The sequence below is a fragment of the Buteo buteo genome, chromosome 1 (genome assembly GCF_964188355.1).
Source record: "Buteo buteo chromosome 1, bButBut1.hap1.1, whole genome shotgun sequence".
In the NCBI taxonomy this organism is placed as follows: Eukaryota; Metazoa; Chordata; class Aves; order Accipitriformes; family Accipitridae; genus Buteo; species Buteo buteo.
The window spans coordinates 68,188,618-68,208,182 of NC_134171.1; the positions used below are offsets into that span (position 1 = coordinate 68,188,618).

General features: G+C 36.2%; 1 protein-coding gene across 2 annotated transcripts in view; it reads left to right on the top strand.

Moving 5' to 3' along the window:
* The window catches only part of LRBA (LPS responsive beige-like anchor protein), a 434,876-nt gene extending 415,816 nt beyond the window's left edge, over nt 1-19,060 (top strand). For both annotated transcript variants that reach the window (XM_075034981.1, XM_075034972.1), the window contains 4 exons: nt 6,065-6,166; nt 7,385-7,593; nt 15,070-15,221; nt 17,543-19,060. In XM_075034981.1, coding sequence (XP_074891082.1) covers nt 6,065-6,166; nt 7,385-7,593; nt 15,070-15,221; nt 17,543-17,633 — 554 coding nt within the window. In that variant the 3' untranslated portion in view covers nt 17,634-19,060. The remainder of the gene's footprint in view (nt 1-6,064; nt 6,167-7,384; nt 7,594-15,069; nt 15,222-17,542) is intronic.
* The last annotated feature ends 505 nt before the right edge of the window (nt 19,061-19,565 follow it).

Here is a 19,565-nt window from a genome sequence, read left to right on the forward strand (position 1 = left end):
TCACCTGCAGATACTTTTCAGGAGCTTCAAAAAGGTCTGTATTCAGTGGGAGGAGTCCTGCTGAATGACTTCCAGGACTTGTAGCAGATGAATCCCCAGTAAGGGTGAACTCGTTCCAGAAAGCTTTGCATTGCACATGGTGTAGGAATTAAGAGCCTGGCAATTACTGACTTCTGAATTGTAATATCCAATTCATGAAGGCCTGTTAAATCTTTTTCTTTACTGTGTTTATTTTGGAAATCATGGTGAACCTGTTCTCTTGACACGATGTGTATGAAAAATCTCTTACTAGTACTGAATAAATGTTAGTCACTTGTTGCACAGTGTGACTGTGGGATGGAGTGCAGTAAGGCTTTCCTGTGTTATATTTGCTGAAATGAATTCTACAAGATAAATCCAATTTTTTTTTTTCTTTACTGAAGAAACATAACAGCACTATATAGCATCTTCTGTGTTTTATGTTTTTAGATTTTGCTTCAGGATAGAATGATATGTTGTTCAAAGATGTTGTTCCTTTTTCAGAAAATGTACGGTTGAAGTGGTTTTTGCAAAAACAAAACTTGCATCTAGGCATAAGGTTGTACTTTCTGATGTAAAAAAAGTCTTAACAGATGGGAAGTAGTTTGAAAGAATTAGAGGAAATGCTGATGGAGTGTCATGTGAAGAACCAGACAACAATGAAGTTCCTATATAATGTGGAAAGATTACATTGTTACATAAAAATGCATATTTACAAAGGAAAGATTATTCAAATTGTGTGGTATCACTTTAGTAAGATCTCATATCCATCAAAGAGCTAGCCTTTCTGCTCCAATGAAATGGGTTTTTAACCAGTTGGCTGTTATTTAAGTGTTCACTATGTGTGATCTGTAAATAATGTTAATATACAGAGTTTATATAATATTTGACAGTCATCACTTTGATGTAATTAAACTCTGAAACTTGCTATATAATCAACATATAAGCCTAGCAGCAAATTAGTTTTCTTGATTTACTTACATTTTGCTGAAAGCACTTTTGTCCAAATGTCATAAATTCTGTAAGTGCATTTGTACTTCTCAAATTGATGTCAAACCTTCTATTGTTTTCCTCAATTTTTATCATGTCAAGCAACTTCAAAATTGTGAAATTTGTAAAATTATTTTTAGAAGACTTTTCTTATATATATAATTTGGTTTGGTTGATGTCTCTTTCTGAGAAAGTACTCAGTCACTTATTTTTGCAAGAAGTAGGTAAAAAGATAGTTAGATTAACTGATGCTTCATTTAATTCAGATTTTATATTGACATAAAATCACATAATTAATTTGCCATTTAAAAGTGCCCTACAGCCTCTGCAATCATAGAATAATAATTTAGAAATGACTGTTTGGCTGTCTGTGACTTATCATAATTAACTGTCTTCTCAGCATAAAACATAAAAAGGAGCATACTCAAATACTTTATATTTTAATGTGTTGCATAATATTATCTCACCCAGAAATAGTAGGAAGAATATCTCGTGTATTTCATTGTGGGATAAGTTTTTCAGTCTATCTCTAGTTTGATTTCTTTTTAGGGAGATACTTTTCATTAAATAAGTTCCTACATTTGGCTCAGCTCTTACAGCTTAGTGCTGAAAATGTGGAAAGTGGTCATTTTAGAACTTTACTGATGGATTTAAAATGTCATGATCCTGTTTTGTTTTGTAACATCACCAAAGCTGAAAAAATAGCAGAGAAAGACCCAGCAATACAAACCAATTTCTTGTTAACCAGCAAGGCATATCTTTTTCTGGATGTCATTAAACTAGAAGAAAGTTTTGACTTTGCTATAATCCTGCTGTTCCTTTTTAAACGTAGTTTCCAAACGCCTAACATTTTTTCACTGAAATATCGCCATAAGCTGACATGATATCATGTGCTCTTCTTTTATCTTCTGAAGCCTGAATTTTATGATTTAAAATGTACTTTAGTCACTTAAGGAAGAGTGATATTTTATGCTATTTTCTATGGGAAAACAGCTTTGCAGAAATTATTTACTTAAATGGAGGAGAGTTCTTTTGAAATAATTTAAATGATTACTGCAAAGGTAAAGTATTATGTCCATTACTGGAAAATAACTTTATGTATACCTCCTGTGACTTAAATAAATCATTGATGACATTTGTTGCAAAGTGAGTGTGGTATTAAGATTCTTACAGCATTCAACTTCAAGTAGCAATCCAGCAATGTGTAGACTAAGGATATTATTATGTACTATGCTCAGAAAAGCACATCTGTAAAACTGGTGTGTCTTGGTTATTAGTGCTAGGATTTGAACTATCTTTAATTTCATTTGACTTGTTCATCTTCCTTAAGAATCTCCATAAAGATGCACTGAGTATTCTTTTCAGTCCTTAGTTAGGGTTTGCATCAGTGGTCGTAAACCTGCTTAGCGGACAAAGACTCTTTTCCCTTTGAAGTCACTTCCCCAGCTTTTCAAAAGGTCTGCAAGCTGGTTCCCCTAAAACAATTTAGAGAAGTTTGAAGTGGTGCCCCTTAAACCAGCAACAAAATAAAGTTTTCTCTTTGCATTATTGAAAACCATGACAATCTTCTGAAGCAATAACAGTTTAAAAGCTTTTAAAGAAATCTGTTCTGCTCTATGACCAGCTTTTAAGTTGACCCCATTATTTGGAAAATCAGAGGCTTGGAAACCCCTAAATACTTGACATTCTTATCAAAGGAGTCAGCCTGACTTTTCACAGGGCTCCTCTTTTACAGTATTTATTCAAGTCCTAATTTCTTTAAAGATACTATTCAGATTTCTTCTATTTCTTTTTTGCAGTAAAGTGTTTCTTTAGAGCAAATGTAATTTAGTAAACAGTTGATATAATTTATGAACACTGAACCTGCCACCTGTAGATTTAGACCCTATTATGTTTGAAGTCCAGTACCAATTCTAAAAAGACAGCATTACTTATGTAGTTTTACCTTTCTGTGGACTGTGATAAACATATATGCTCAGTTTCTACTTCTTGTTTTAAGAATCTTGTCTCCTATATTTTACATATATAGTTACTGACAGCCTAAAGTAGGCGAAGCCTACAGTAATGTAGTTGCTGTAAGCAGTAAGTTTACTATAAGGATTTTGTTTATCTATGCCTCCTCATAATTCATTCAGACATTGCTTCTTACAGGTCCTTCTAACTCCAACATCTTATATTAATTATCTCTACTACAACATTGCACATTTAAAACTTCTCTGATTTCAAAAGTTTCATTAACATGTATAGTGTATAATTAGATTAATTCCTTGCTGATCTATGCAACTGTGTGTTAAATGCCATTTCTGAAAGGAAAAGAAAGCAAAATAAAGCAATAAAACCAGAATTATAGAATTTTCCTAATGCAGGCAGCTCATTTAAAAGAAAACAAACTAACAAGAGCTTTAAATGCACAAAGCTGCCTCCTGTTTTATGGGTTGGGGACAACAGGGAGAAAGAATTGTGTCAACAAAATTAAATTGTTACTGGATAATAAGGCTGTTATGGTTGCTGTTACGTTTTCCCCTAGAGCTGCAAATTTGTGGCTTGTCTACACAATGTTCATTTATGAATCTTCGAAGGTTCCTGCCCCATGTTAGGTGAGGGAAGTTCAATAGAGCAAACTTTCTCTAAAAGGTTTGTGAGCGTTTGTAGGATCAGCCACCCGAGAAGCACCTAGAGGTCATTAAGTCTACCCTTATGCTTCTAATTTGTTGGGAGTTTTTCCTTTGCTTCTGAACTGTCTGCCATACTTCCTGGGTTTGAGTGTGTTTTGCCAAACATTATACGAAACAAAAAGCAATAGCTTTTAATGATTATTTATTAAGAGATTAGGGACAATTCAGCGAGTTGCTCCAAAGCATTTTCAGATTTAAAATGTTGATAACATACATGTATATGGGTGTGTGTATATATTTATATGTATGTATTTAGTGCGTATGTACATATCTAAGAAGAAACAGATTTATTTACTTTTCAAGATTTTGTATTGTGGATATAAATTATAGATTATAACAGTAACTGCAGAATAAATCAAATTTTGAAAGGTCAAAATCCTTGATTTGATACTTTTTCATAGATTATGACCTTTTCTAAAAAGCCATTTGAATGTGCCAGCTACACAGGCACTCTGGGAGGTGGTGCAAATGGTCTGAGTAAAAATGTAAAATGCGGAGAGTAAACCAAGCTTTTATTTATGCAAGCCCAGATCTACACTTCTTTTCCACAGAAGTCTCTCACTGTACACATACAGGGTCTGGGTAGCTACCTGTTTTAGTGTATTTCCATAATGTCGTGGTTTAACCCCAGCCAGCAACTAAGCACCACGCAGCCGCTCACTCACTCCCCCCCCATCCAGTGGGATGGGGGAGAAAATCAGGAAAAGAAGTAAAACTCCTGGGTTGAGATAAGAACGGTTTAATAGAACAGAAAAGAAGAAACTAATAATGATAATGATAACACTAATAAAATGACAACAGTAAGTAATAAAAGGATTGAAATGTACAAATGATGCACAGGGCAATTGCTCACCACCCGCCGACTGACACCCAGCCAGTCCCTGAGCGGCCCAATCACTGCCCCCCCCCTTCCCAGTTCCTAAACTAGATGGGACGTCCCATGGTATGGAATACACCGTTGGCCAGTTTGGGTCAGGTGCCCTGGCTGGGCATGAGAAGCTGAAAAATCCCCGACCATAGTCTAAACACTACTGAGCAACAACTGAAAACATCAGTGTTATCGACATTCTTCACATACTGAACTCAAAACATAGCACTGCACCAGCTACTAGGAAGACAGTTAACTCCATCCCGGCTGAAACCAGGACACATAATTTCTAATAACACCCAGTACCAGTATTGCTAGTACTGTTAAGGCTCTACAGGGACAAACTAATGACATTATGCTGGTTTTATCTTTTGAAAAGTTACAACCCCAAATGTAATTTGAATGATGCTACCTTAGTAACCAATGGAGTCAGTTGGCCCTATTACTACTGTGTCTCTTTGCAAAACCATCTTCTGTTTTTGCAGTAGAAAAAGTTTGATTTTACTACTGCTTTACTGCCTTGTTCATATCTCACATATCATCATTTATTGTGAAGTAAAACCACTCCCTGCTGCTTAAAAACTCATCTAATCCTTTTTGAAACTACGTGATAACATTGTCCCAAATACATTCTTTAGAGTTTAAATGCTTTGTAAAATGCTATGAATGAGCTAATCATATGGTAGTACAGAAATAAGATTGTGATTTCCATGAAATGCTAGCATTCTTGAAGAGGGTGATCCAGCAAATGACCCGTGAGTGATGTTACAAAACTATTTAAAGAGCTTTATAGCATTTGCTTACCTTTTCTTTGTCTTGACCTGGAGAATAATATTTTTTCCCCCTTTAAATGTGCCAGTTGTACAATTTCTTTTTATTTATGGTATCCATATATGTTTGATTACAAAGAGAATTTAAAAAAAACCAAACAGTTTTATTTGTTCTTGTTGCAGGGAGATGTCTCATAGGACCAACGGTAATTAATGTTGGGTTTGGGTATTTTGATTTTGTGAACTCATCTGAAATTCATATTGATTACGGTCCCAGCTCCACATCTTAAAAGGAACTAGACATCAGGCTCAGGTTTCAACACCCTTACTAGGTTAAAATAAAATCAGACAATGGATGTTTTTCTTCATCTTTGGGCACTGTAGGTGTTTTCTCTCAGTACCTGTCACAGTGACACTTGTGTTGTTTACTTATGCCTGTTACAGGAAAAGGTAGTAATTGACTTAAATATCTTCCTCCACCAAAAAAAAAAAAAAATATGGAGGGGGAGACAGAGGGAGGGGAGAATGCGAATCTGTGTGCAGGCTGAATTCCTGTAATATACTGCTGCTGTCCTATATAGATATGAGTACAGAACAACCATATGCAAACAGTAGCATGGAAGTGATTTGTAAGGAACATGAACTCAAAGAGCAAGGAAACTGAAGGTGCTTCAGTGTTTGAAAGCAGCAATTTTAGAAACAGATTGTAACCAAGGATTGCTGTTGTTTTTTTTTTATTGAAGGTGATTTTGCAACTCCTCGAGCTATTTTGACAGGACATGACTATGAGATCACCTGTGCTACCATTTGTGCTGAACTTGGCCTGGTAATAAGTGGTTCAAAAGGTAAGGTAGCTGTTGTCATTTCTTTCTGTTCATGAAGCTATAATCCTAATGCAAAAAGGAATATAGTCTCAGGTGGCAGAATTTATTAAGTTTATGGTAGCTTTATTTCTAACCTTTTTTTTTAGTTGCTATGGAATTTGAAACCTCTTTTTAAACACGTTAAAATGGAGGATTAGTCAGACATTTACAAGAAGCAGCAACCTCATCAGTTTCCCTATTATAGCTTACTGATCACTGTTTCTTTTTGTTTGTTTATCCAGTGTGTAACTGCATATAGCATACAGTTGGATACAGCTCTTCACTGCCAGGATGGTGAAGAATATTTGTTATGCATAACTTCTCAGAAAGGGAAGCAAAAATTAGTTTCAGGAGAAAGAGAATGTGCTGTCTTGTTTGTTTGATGAAGGGTCTATATAAACTACCAACTAAATTTTATAGTGATTCTGTTCAGGCTCTTTGAGCTTAGCTACAAAGCCTATAATATGCCCCATTTGTGTTCTCAAAGATTTGATTTTGGCAGGCAAATGATAAAGAATGGTGTTGATTCTATGGATATTGTTTATCATTTTCCTATTTGCTGGTCCACAATTATTTTTAAACTGGAAATTTCTTAGAATCAGGATCCTTCTGCTTTAGTGTTTCCAAAGTACCTACTTTGAGACACTTTTTCAAAGTTGGGTGTACTCACCATATGCACCTGTATGTGTTTCTGTTTTATGCATGTGAACACTTGTGGCTTACATGAAAATTGGGTATTTTTCCAAATACATCAAAAAGCAAATATTTAGTGGATCATGTATGGGTTAAAATCTTAACATGAGAATATATACTTTTAGAGTACCTGCGTATGTACATTCATTACACTTACCTCTGTGTGTCTTCGTATTTTGAAAATCTCATTTTAGGATTCAGTACATTTATTTTTGTGCTCTGAAAATTAGCTACTACCAGTTTTAAAAGAAAACCTACAGAAGAAATTGTTATGTCTCTAACTAGTTTTGATAGGTGCTCTAAAATACCTTAATACAAAGCTTTTAAGGGATAAGCTGTTCATTTTACTCTCTGACACCCTTAAAGTCCGCTTAAGCATGGTAAAAATCATTATAATGTATTATAATAGTGATTACCTAAGTAGAAGTCATTACTCATTATTTGATATATGATGTCTTTAAATGAGTGTGTAAATCAATAACTAGAGATTTTATTCTGTCTTGTTAGAAGGACCATGTCTCATACATTCTATGAATGGAGATCTACTGAGGACATTGGAAGGTCCTGAAACAGGTCCTGAAAACTGCCTGAGACCAAAACTTATTCAAGCTTCAAGGGAAGGCCATTGTGTCATATATTATGAAAATGGCCTCTTCTGTGTATTCAGTGTGAATGGGAGACTTCAAGCTACTATGGAAACAGATGACAAGATAAAGGTGAGTGTACTCAAATGTGTGCTAAGGACTGTCAGTTCCAGTATCAGGAAAAGCTATCAATTTTGGAGTTGTGTGGAGACTCTTTCTATAGCCAGGCCATAGAAATATATGGTAGTAAACCGTAATAGCAGCATTCTGAAAAAAATTGTAGTTAAGGGGACCATGTACTCCTAATAGTACTGTTTTTAATTTTAAAATAACTGTGTTCATACAGTAAGGAGTAGCCTGTAGGCATTTCCTTGAACTGAAGAATACAAATATTACTATTTGCTGACCAGGAGAAGCCAGGCTACTGCTTTACTTTTGAGTCTGAAGGCAGGAGGTTGCTGGACATGCTGTTTTGGATGTTGGCTTTCCCTTTTTTGGCATCTCTTGTCTACATTGCTTCATCTTAGCTTGAGATAGCATGTGTTGTGTTGAGCTTCAGGAATTTTATAGGCATATGTCTATATTTCAACTCCTTAGCCCTTTGGCATTTGCTGAGCGGGCAGCTAGGTTCCACATCTTTAGCTACAAGAGACATGGAGCAAGTCCAAAACTATGCAGGAGGCATTTTAAGCTTATGGTTTTGTGGAAATTATTTTATAATACAAAATGCAGGCCTTTGACATTTCCTATGAAATAGTACCTATGAAGCAGAGCAGAACCTGCCAGCTATACTGCAGTGAAGCAGAAATGTCAAAAGAATACTTTCCTCGAATTAAAAATATTCCCACATTTTCCTTGAATGAGAAAGAAAGGAAAGGGAAGGGAAAAAAAATGAACAAGCATTACCAAATCTGCTAGAAAGTTACAGAATGCAGCAGAGACATGAAGCAAGATTATATTGCTGGGTCAGCATTTAGGCTACCTGAATTATCTGAAGTTACAGTCTCTATGCCAGTAGGCATGGTCTGTGAGACACAGAATCACTGAATGGTTGATGTTGGAAGGGACCTCTGAAGATGATCTGGTCCCGCTCCCTTGCTCAAGCAGGGCCATCTAGAGCCAGTAGCCCAGGACCGTGTCCAGATGGCTTTTGTACATCTCCAAGGATGGAGATTCTGCAGCCTCTCTGGACAACCTTTGCTAGTGCTCGGTCATCCTCACAATAAAGAAGTGTCTCCTATGTAAAAATTGTTTAACTATTTAACATCAGCATGAGGAGACTTTTGTTGTTGTGAGCATATAGCAGTACAACACCTCCAAGCTGACTTTCTTAATCTGATTGAAGAGCCCAGCAACTCAGCTGCTGCAATTTCCAATATTCTGTTGAGCTGAAAACTCTCAAAAGTTTTTCCTTTATTTGGATTAGATGTCTCAGGAAGAAAATACCTCTTCGCCCTCATGTTTGTTTCACAGAATTACTGAAATTCTTTCAGATGATGTGCAAAATCGTGAGCATTTTTAAATTTGCACCTGTTCTTCTCTTGACTCTATTCATATTAATTCTTAAGGTGGAAGAATGTGTCGATATATTTGAAAATATTTTGATCTTCATTATTTCCATTTTATAACTTACATGGAACAGTGAATGCTCCATTACCACTGAAGTCTCCAGTGTAGTTCAGTGTATTCCACTTCAAACCTTCTAAAACACTGTTGTACTATACTCTGTTAATCCAGCATCCCTGCGTTTTCAAAATGTCACATACACTGGTGGTGGAATATGCGGAAATAACTCTCTTCGTAGGTCTGTTTTCCATAGTGAGAGTGCTGTCTGCGGGGGTGAGAGGGCATTCTATCTTTGGATGGTGTGGCAGCCACAAGTGCAAATTTGAGGCTGGGGAAATTAAGTAGGAATGTGTATATTTCTGTCCTGAGCCATTTTTCCAAATTAATGTAGATTCTTGATTCAATTTTTAATCTTTCTTCAGTTCTCTGAAATTGCACCTTTGGCTGTCCTTGTACAAATGCTTTTGAGATTTTCAGCCTACCCTTCATCCCAGTTCTTTCCATAAAGCAAGAACATATCACAGCATTTTCTCTTTTTACAATAATAATGTTGATAATCTGTCACTTTCAGTTGTGATTATGTTGTCAACTAGGGCAGCAAATCTGTAAAATATCTAGAAATCCCTTGCTGGCTAAAACAATTTCTGTAGTGTTTCAGTCAGTACCCACAGCTTTAGGAATGTTGCTAGAGGCAATGGAAGTTCCGCTCTCTGTGGGCTAGAATTACGTATGTACAGGGATTTGAGTTTTATTTTGTTTTGTTTTGTTTTCTTTCTCTCCCAGTGGTCCCTGTTGGGCTTTACGCTTAAACAACCTACAGCGTCTTTCCCAGTGCTTCTGCACTATATCATGTTAGAAGGCAAGTGGCAACTGCATGATTAAAGTAGGGGCGTTTAAAATGAATAGACCTACCCACGGGCTGTGCTGACAAACACTTCTTGTTGGTTTTTGCTCGAGGAGGATAGAAAAGGGAAGGAAAAGGTTGGAAGTGTTGAATCTCTAATGTAACATTCTGGTTTCTATTTTCCTACGTCATTATGGACCAGTATTTCAGAACATTATTGACAAAACTAACAGTTTTCAATAGCCATGTTTGGAACAACATTCTGATTTTCTTTCTTGTATTCTTGTGCTAGAAAACTGCTAGAAAAATTTCAGACGTTCTGGGGAAATGCAGTCTAATCAATGCCTTCCACCTGCTTTTGTTTTAAATACTGTATTGCTCAGTGGAGCTTGGTCATATCACAGTACATCTACCATGTAATGTTTAGATATCTTAATGAATAACTTAACTCTAAATAGTCTGCTTGTTCTGAGAAGTAAAGTTATTTTACCCTAAACAAAGACTGTATGCTGTTTCACCCAGAGGAACCAATTTATTTTCCTTTCCTGAGTCTGTTTTGAAATGTGGAAGTGCCCACAAGACTCCTGCTGCTGTAAGCCAGAGCTGTCACAGTGTCAGCTCTGCCTTTTTACAAAGCACTGCCTTTCAAAAATCTGAGATGTTAAAAGGGATTTGTGCAAAGTTTTGAGACTTTCCAAGGAAATACAAGTCAGAAATGCAGCTTTTAGAACATTGATGAAATTGTGTGCTTTGGGGATTATTTGAGAGTCTGAAGCTCATGTTGTGAGAAAGATTAGTTGCAGAGTTGTTTCAGTTTCATACCGAGCAGAATCATAGATAAACTACGCTGGGGAAAAGCAGAACAGTGAAATTGATTCATGTCATCTTCTATACCAGTTGGAGTACTTGGGAGTAAAAGCATCCTTTCGTTTGTTAAATCTTGAAGGGCATGTCATGAAACTGAAATGTTGACAAGGTGACCTTTTTCTTCCATTCATTCCTTCATTCATATATATAAATATATATATAGGCAAGTGGCTGAGAAATTTATTAATAAACAATAAAAATCTATAAATCAACATCTTGTCTTCATGACAAGCCAATGACTTAGTAAAATTGCATAGGTATTAGTAAGGGTTCAAAGCCTATACTTTATTTAATCAAAAGATCACAAAACTCACTGCATTTTGCAGGTAGTGGAAGAATTAAAGATTAATGGCTTTAATTTGCCTTTTAATATAGCATTTCTTCAGTAAAAGCCTCAAGTATAAAATTCAAGTGAACCATGACCATAAGGTTAATGGATTTTCATCAGCTGAATTTTATAAGTGTAGCAAATAATTATTTGTCACAGTGTTCATTGCAATTTGAAAATACCCTTAGGAGACTGCCATTGCTATAGAGAAGAAAACTACCTTATATTGATTTTTGCTTCTAATGAATAATCTTTTTAATAATTGTGTGTGGTATGTTAGATCTCATGATCATCTACTCAGTGCATGCAAGTTCTAGATAATTTTCACAGTCTTATCTCAGTTTGTTTTCTACCCCTTTCTTACTGAGTTGCTATACTCTTAGAAGAGGGTCTCTAAATGAGTTTTCAAGCTCCTTGAGGCAGTGCTTTGGGAGGTGCTTAGCACATTTTTGTAGGCTGGTAGAAACAATCACAGAAGCAATTTATGGTTGGAACATTTGTTTTTTGGGGGGAGAAGCTTCAGCTCAGAATACTCCTTTCTAACCTTGGTTAGTATTCAAATTTCCATACTTAGATATGGTTGGAAAAGAACTCCATGTATTCTGCTTTATTGAGTCTAAATTTACATGTATGTGTTGTCATCTTAATTCAAAACACAGCTGGAATAGGTTTATAATTTTTTTTTCAGTGTTATACTATTTTGTTTACAGTATATGTTTGTATTTCAATTACATTCATTTTACAGTTAATTGTGTGAAATAAAATTTTAGCAGTGTGATTCATTCTGATTACTTGGGAGTTGTTGCAGTAAACATTCAAAATTTATAATATAATATAGAAACTCTATCTTAATGTAAGTGTTGCACATCATATAATTCTTAAAGGATATATTTGGCATCATAGTAATAGAGTACAGCAGTACAAAAAATACAGATGTGCAGTATGTCTGACTTCAATTATTGCTGTTCACAAAGCAGTATCTTACGTACACTGTATATTTTGGTTTATAGGCTTGTCAGCAGTCTGTATAAACACTTTAATGTTGCATGAACGTAACATTTTTGTGTTTTAGTTTCTCTCATTTTTGTGGTGCATGTGCTATAAATTCTGTATATTAAAAAAACAACTTCCTTTTCCTGAGGAATTTAAAATCACAGTATGTTACAAGTTTTGCATATCGAAAAACTGTAGAAGCAGAGATTGCAAGTGCCAAAATACTTGCAGACTTCAGCAGAGAGAGATATGTTTGCAAGATCCTGTCTTCAGTTCTTTCTACTGTTTCCTAAATTTAAATCTTTGAGCTGGAATCTTGCTTATAGACTATCATCTTGAGGCAATTTCCTTGCCTTGCAGTGACAATATTTTAGTTAAAGTGGATCAATCTATTTGTAGAACATGTATGTTTGGAATTTAAAAGCCATTGCTCTGAATATCCTCCATTTTTACATTTTTTCTTTTGAAATGTTTTGTGGCTCCCTGCCTTGGGTGAGGGAGCTGAAATTTATCATGAATTATTCCTGGTGTGAAGGATGTGTATTTTGTTGAAAAGCTGCCCAAATTTAGCTGATTCACAAATCTCAGGTTAAATGCATTCAGTAGGTAATTCTTAGTACCTACATTCTGTACTGAACATCTGTAGCCCAGGGATGCAGATTTTTTCCCTGGGACCAATCATCCCCTACAGTGAGGTGCACAAAAATGCCATGGCAAGAAATGTAATGAGGTGATCCTGGATGAGGAAGGGGAACTGATGGGAAAGCAGAGATGATAGAAGAGCAGAAGGAAGGATAGAACTGAGAAGAGAATGAAAGAGATGTTTGCAAGAGCAACTGGAATAGAGAATTAGAGATGGGAATGTAGAAACTTGTCAGAGTCTGGGAGAAGACAAGAAGAGGCAGAAAGGAGTGAAGGAAAAATAGGAATTGGAAGTAGGAGCAATGGAGAGAAGGATTAGGTAGGATCAGCAGTTTAATATTAGTGCTTCACAGTAGCAAAGTTCCTTATTTTCCTTTTGATAACAGCAAATGATCCAGCAAAGAGCTAGCAAAGTTGTTTCTCACCCTTTTGTGTGCTCAAATGAAGAGGATGATAGGCTGCTGCTGTGCGCAGTATTGCATACAAAAAATAAAAGTAAAGAGCAGAGAAGGGAAAAAACAGAAGTTAAGCTGGGGAGGAAAAGTCAGAAAGAGAACTCAGAAGAGTCATCTGGAAACAGGAGAGCATAGGAAAAGGTTTCAGCTTACAGGAGTTATTAATAATGGGCCAAACTGTAGTTTTAAGGGTCTTGATCTTGCTGGTAGCTCATGCTGATGTCATTCCACATAACAGAATTCATTCAACTTTTTGGTTTTGGTTTTTTGGAAGGCCCTACAAACCCTTCAGTTTTCCTAGATAGTTGGAGGATGAGGCTATAAAATCAGGGCCTGGTATCCTCTATACGTAAGTTTATTTTCTGCATGGCAGCAGGACAGGGTCTTCCTTTCAGAAGAAGTTTTGTACTCTTCAAGGTTACTGTAGTAGTAATTGCTAAGACCCATATGGAAAAGATGTGTAAAATCTTAGTATTGCTGTGAGAAAAGTCAGTAACAGAGTCTTCTAGGGTTTATGTTGGGAACTAGTTTTATTCAGTGTTTTCTGAGGTGGGCAATGCTGAAGGTCTACAGAATGATGAAGGCAATGGATGAAGGGAATGCAGAACTGTTAGTCAGGAAACCCCACAATGAGACACCTATGGGATACTCATTGAAACTAGTAGGATCACTTCAAAACATAAAACTATTTTGCACTGTAATGAACTTCTGCCATTTTTTTTTTTTTCCTCCACAGAAGGCATCAGCAGTCTCAAAAACAGATTAAGAAAATTCATGGGTAACATGTCCATAAATAGATACTAAAGGGAATGGACAGACATATACTTTTTGATATTCCTGATGCCGTGATTGTGGGTGCTGGGGAGCATAAGGGGAAGGAACTGTAGAGTGGCCAGCCTCACAGCATCTTCTGCTGCCACTGCTGGTGATACAACACTGGGCTAGATGCATCATGGTCTGTCTGACCCCATAAAGTATCACTTTAATAAAATTTCAAGTTCAGTTCTCTTAAACCACATTTTGGCCTATTTAAACCAGCAAAATCCCTCCTTAACTAATATTTCTTAGGTTTTCAGTCATCTTAATATCTGATAGTGTCATCTGGTATAGTTATCAGGTAACTGAGGAAAGTTGCTGTTCTTCCATGTACTCAGAATTTACCATGATTTTTCTAACAGCACACAAGAAATATCAAAATAGATTGAAGATTCCTGTTACCAGAAGTCTTCACTGTGAAAACCAATTATATCCCATCTTTCTCCATTATCTGGATCACAAATAAAGATTTCAAATGTAGATTTGCCATCAGTCCCCATGATGCATGCAAAAACAGGGTATAAGCCATTGAATTTGTCACAGGCAGTTTCAGGATAGATGATAAAATGAAACACAATCTCTATTAAGAGGGGTGGATCATTATCTTATTAATCCAGAGCAGGAGTTCAAAAATGCTGGTCTAAATTAATTCTAGTAATTTGTATAACATTTCAGTTCCTTCCATCATTCAACCTTTTGCCAGAGAGAAAAAGTTAGGCCAGTATTAAAGACCCTTGGGGGAATGTCAGGTATTGTATTTTAATGCCAGTGCTGCTGGATCTTGTAAATCTAGCTAATTAAAGGAGTAGATTTCTTTAGCTGACCTCATATTAGATCTTTGGAATACTGAATAAATGACAGGTGAGGTAAAACTTAACTAGTGACATCTAATGTATTAAAGACATTTCTGCATAAGAACATTAATTCTGTTGTGAGGTGGAATAACGTAACAATAATGTCGCTTCCTAAAAGCTTGTGTTGATATCAAGTCTCCCTAGACATTCAGCTGTCAATATGAAAATTTTTATGAAAGTAAAAGAGGGGGAGTAAGAGCAACGCATATTTATCTGACAAATATCCATGTGATTTCCCCTTAGGCAATTCAGCTGAGTCGAGATGGACAGTATCTGCTTACAGGTGGAGACAATGGAGTTGTCATGGTATGGCAGATGTGGGACCTCAAGCAGCTTTTTGCTTACCCAGGGTGTGATGCTGGAATCCGATCCATGGCCCTGTCTTATGACCAAAGGTTAGAGCAAAGTCTGGTCTTCACAAGAATTTCACAGAATATATACTTACAATTAAATTGCATTTTTGTTTTTCTTCTGATTTTTATTTTCTGTGGATCACAGATCCTGGTGATTATATTGAGAATTCTGCGATTGCATAAGTTTCTTTCTAATATGTCATATTTAGGGCAGAAAATCTTTTTCAGGATTTCAGCTTGGGGGAATGAAGAGAGATTCAAGAAATCTTACTTTGGCAGACTTTCAAGATGGGTTGAGTTATTGGCCTGTGCCAATGTACAGTGTGGGTCACATAGAGGCGGAAGGTTACATATGTGCTTTTCATGTTTCTTCTTTCACTTATGATACAAATCACATTCCTAATTCCAGACCTTTATGTTGAAAATAGAACAGTTAGAATAGTTGCACAATAAGATTCCCTCCACACGTCCATGTTTTGCTAAAGCAAATATTAATTTTCATTTCTAGAAAAGTTATTTTATCCACATAAAGCATGACCCTCCTTGAAGATTCCTTCAACTGAAGGCAATTGGTTAATATTTCTACTGGATTTTTACATTACGCTTTCCAATGCAGCTGTACTTAAAAGTCCTTCTGTGTTTTTATCACAAAAGTATTGTTTGTTTATAAGATGGATGTTTACCATTTCATTTGCACACTTCTAACTTGCCAGCTAGAATTTTGTTTGCTTTGGTATATTTGCTTAGTGGAGTTCCTTTGTACTTTTCAAGCAGATTTGGCTCCTAAATCACTTAGGAATGCCTACATTGGGCAGTAAAGCATATTGTTGAGACTCCTAATCTTCCGATTACTGAAGTCCATACTGAATGTTTTAACATTTTTACCTGGACTACATTTCTAAAACTTAGATAAAATGAACTTAAAAAAATCCAAGCCAGCAAAATCTGTGGACTTCAATCAAGCATTCAACAACTTCTTGTTAAGCATAATTAGAGATTATAGGCATTTTGGAAGAAGTAGTTTTCCATTAAAAAGCCCCTGCTGTTAAAAACATTTCAAAAGCTGGAGTTACAGCTGTCGAATTTTAGACCTCTGAAATGTAAAAAATTTTGCATTTAGGGAATCTTTAAACTGGTAATTAATGGCATGTCAACATAATCTTTGCATGTCAATAAACTGAAATTTAATATGGACATCTATAAATTTATCCACGTGCTCAAGTTAGGAACCTATTCACTTCGGGTTTGAAGACACAGAAACTCAGAAGAGATTACTCAGAGTATTTTACTGAGTAATTACTCAGTAATTACAGGTAATTACTCAGAGTAATTTATTTGGTATGCATGAATATATGTGAGTGAGTGACAGTGTGTAAAAAGACATTTTAACCTAATACAAAAAAAATCAAAATGGTGCTCTTGAAATGAAATAGTGTGTTACTATCAAAACACAATGATCTTATATTCAGTATTTGTTTTGATGGAAAAAAGTACAGCATTTTACTCTGAATGTTTTTTTAATGCTGAGGCTTTTTTCCAAAGTGCCAGAATTTTCTATGTCCTCATATGTTTGATTTTCCTAAAACTTTAATATGAGACAGTAAAAAAGATGATATAGAAACCCTTGTAATTGTGTGCTATGTCAGGGTCATGGCTTTTTAAACTGACCTAAATGATCTCTAGTAGTAGGCCAAGGGTAAGGAGTTTAGAAAGAAAGAGTGCCTCGGTGGGAAAGCACAGCGATTGCTTTCAGGAACTTCCAAAACAACCAAAGCCTTCAGATTGCTTTCAAACCCAAACACTAACATTTCCAACTGAAGTCCTGTGCCCACATCCAATTCCTTCATCTAGATCATGTGCTTAAATGGGGGAGGCGAATCTGAAATGAACACTTCTCCTAGCCTTCCTTCACTGTGCTACTTCATCAGGGCTTCGTCCCGCTCCAATACCCCGCAAAAACCAACCAAGCAAGCCAAGAAATAATCCCCAGGAAACCTGAAGCGGCCTTGCAGGACAGTGATGTTGGTAAACAATTCTGTTGTCTAACTCTCAATTGTAGCTTCAGGCTGACCACACAAACTGTTGCGTGGTGTTTTCTATGTTCTGTGATCCATAAATCTATCAGAGGTGGCAGTTTTATTCAAATCCAGCTTGCTGGAGTCCTTGGAAGCCCAAGATGGGAGCCCCTAGAGCCTGACTTTTCTGGTACGTGGAGCACTTCCAGCTCTAGCTGTCTTTGGTGGAAGTTGGTCATTGCCTTGGGTTCTCGTGCCTGTATTGATGTAACTCTTTGGTGTGTTGGCTCATATATCTGAACGTGAAGAAGTGGTTCACTAACAAATATGGTCTTGTGCTTTTCTTAGGTGTATAATGACTGGCATGGCATCTGGGAGCATAGTGGTTTTCTACAATGATTTCAATCGTTGGCACCACGAGTATCAGACCAGATACTGATCTTCATAGAGACCAAGATTAGCACTGATGTGCGCAGCTGTTGTCAGAAGGAAACTGAACACAGCACGCCTCCCTTGGTGTCTTGCCACAATGTTGTTCCTTATAAATAGCTATATTACATCTGAATGTAACTTAAACTTATTTGCTGGAAGAAGCAACCTATTTTTTAAAGTTAATTGCTATTTTTGTAGACCTTGCTTGACTTTTTTGGGGGAAGGGCAAAGAAGCAGAAAAATGGCTGCTGGGTTCTGTAGTTAAAAATCTATATTTTTAGTCATAATGAGAAGTCTATTTTGATCCCTGTATGTAAAAGAAACCTAAAGTAAAGATGGTTAAAACTCACATTCTAGCTATGTTATGAAGAAACGGATTTTCCATCTGAAGCTTTATCTATAACCTTGAGGAATATATGATTTTAACATAATGGAAATGAATTACGATGTTTGGGGAATTTTAATCTGTGCTATCTGTACCACACTTTGTCTCGTACTTTTCCAAATGATTGTACTGCATCAGCACTGAAGTTTCTGGGAATCAGTGGTAATATTTAAATTATGGTTAATGTAATTTTAAACTTTGCGAATCGTTTCCATCAATGTTACATTCAAGCATGTTTCTAGGCCTAGACAATTAGTTCTTTTTTAGTTGTATGTTTTGTGCAGTTAAGAGAGAGAAATCGGGAATGGATTTTATGTTACATCAAGTGTGAATCCTAGTTTCTACCTGGCATCTCCTCCAAAGCACACCAAAATGTGGATTGTTCCTCAAAATCAGAAAGGCTATTTTGAAGACTTTAAACTCAAATTAGAAACCCACAGTGGTAGGTATTTTTTAATAGGTGCAAGTACCAAAGCACACTTCTGCTGGTTGACTGTGAAAGCACTAAAAAGGCAGGTGTTTCCTGGTGCACAGCCTCTATACAGCAGCAGAAGCCCTAGACTTGCAGGTGACTTTTTTTTCCTAGAACTAGCCCCTGCAGTACTGTAGCATATGCCATATTCCTTTTCTGCGTATAGCAACAATATCTTTTATATTTTGCTATCACCAAATCCAGTCAGATCCTGCCCAGTCATATTAAATTACCTCTTTTAGGAATGAAAAATAATTTATACTAAGGAACAATAAGTTATTTTGGTGTTGCACAAATTACTTTTCTACAAGATTGCTGTGCAGAACTCTGTTAAAATATTTGTGAAAAGAACTGTTACTGTTTTGTAAGTCTGTATTGCATAAAAATCTTCTTTGTATGTTGTGATCTCTCTGAGTTGAAATTTACATTCCATACCTGTATTGATACATACCTTTCGCTAGCTGCCTACTAGAGCAGTTCCTGTTTTTTCTAAGCATTTAACTACTATCTCTTTCAGTAAAGATTTGGAATGAGAAAATTCAGTTTGAGTGAAGAAATTAAATAAAATTACATTTGTAATTGAGTAGTGGAGTACTGGGTTCTTGTGCTTCAACGTATAGAGGAAATGGGTACCATGGCTAATGCATTTAAAGTACTCTTGGCGTTTATGCAATGGTGACCAAGTTTTCTGTACTTCCTGCATTTTTATACTGATGTGGTTATGGTGGTATCAGTAGAGTTACATGTTTTGTGTAGCAGAAGGATGATCTTTTTAAGTGAAGGCTATAGTTGTCCTACCTGTGGTAAGTGCCCAGTGTATTGAACAGTAACGTTTGTTATGCAAAACTTGTACTTCACACTTAATTAAGTTCAACAACATTCATAGCTTTATATAAGATTTTGAGGGGAAATTGGTATGCTCTTGAAGGGCAATTTGCATTTGTCTCAAGCCAGGGGTGGGTTACCTAGGCTAGGTGCAGGGGAAAAAAAAAACAAAGGTATATTTTGCCAAAGGGAAATCCTGGAAGTCTTCTCTTTATGATCTCCTGCTGACTTAGGAAACACTTTATTATTGATAGAAG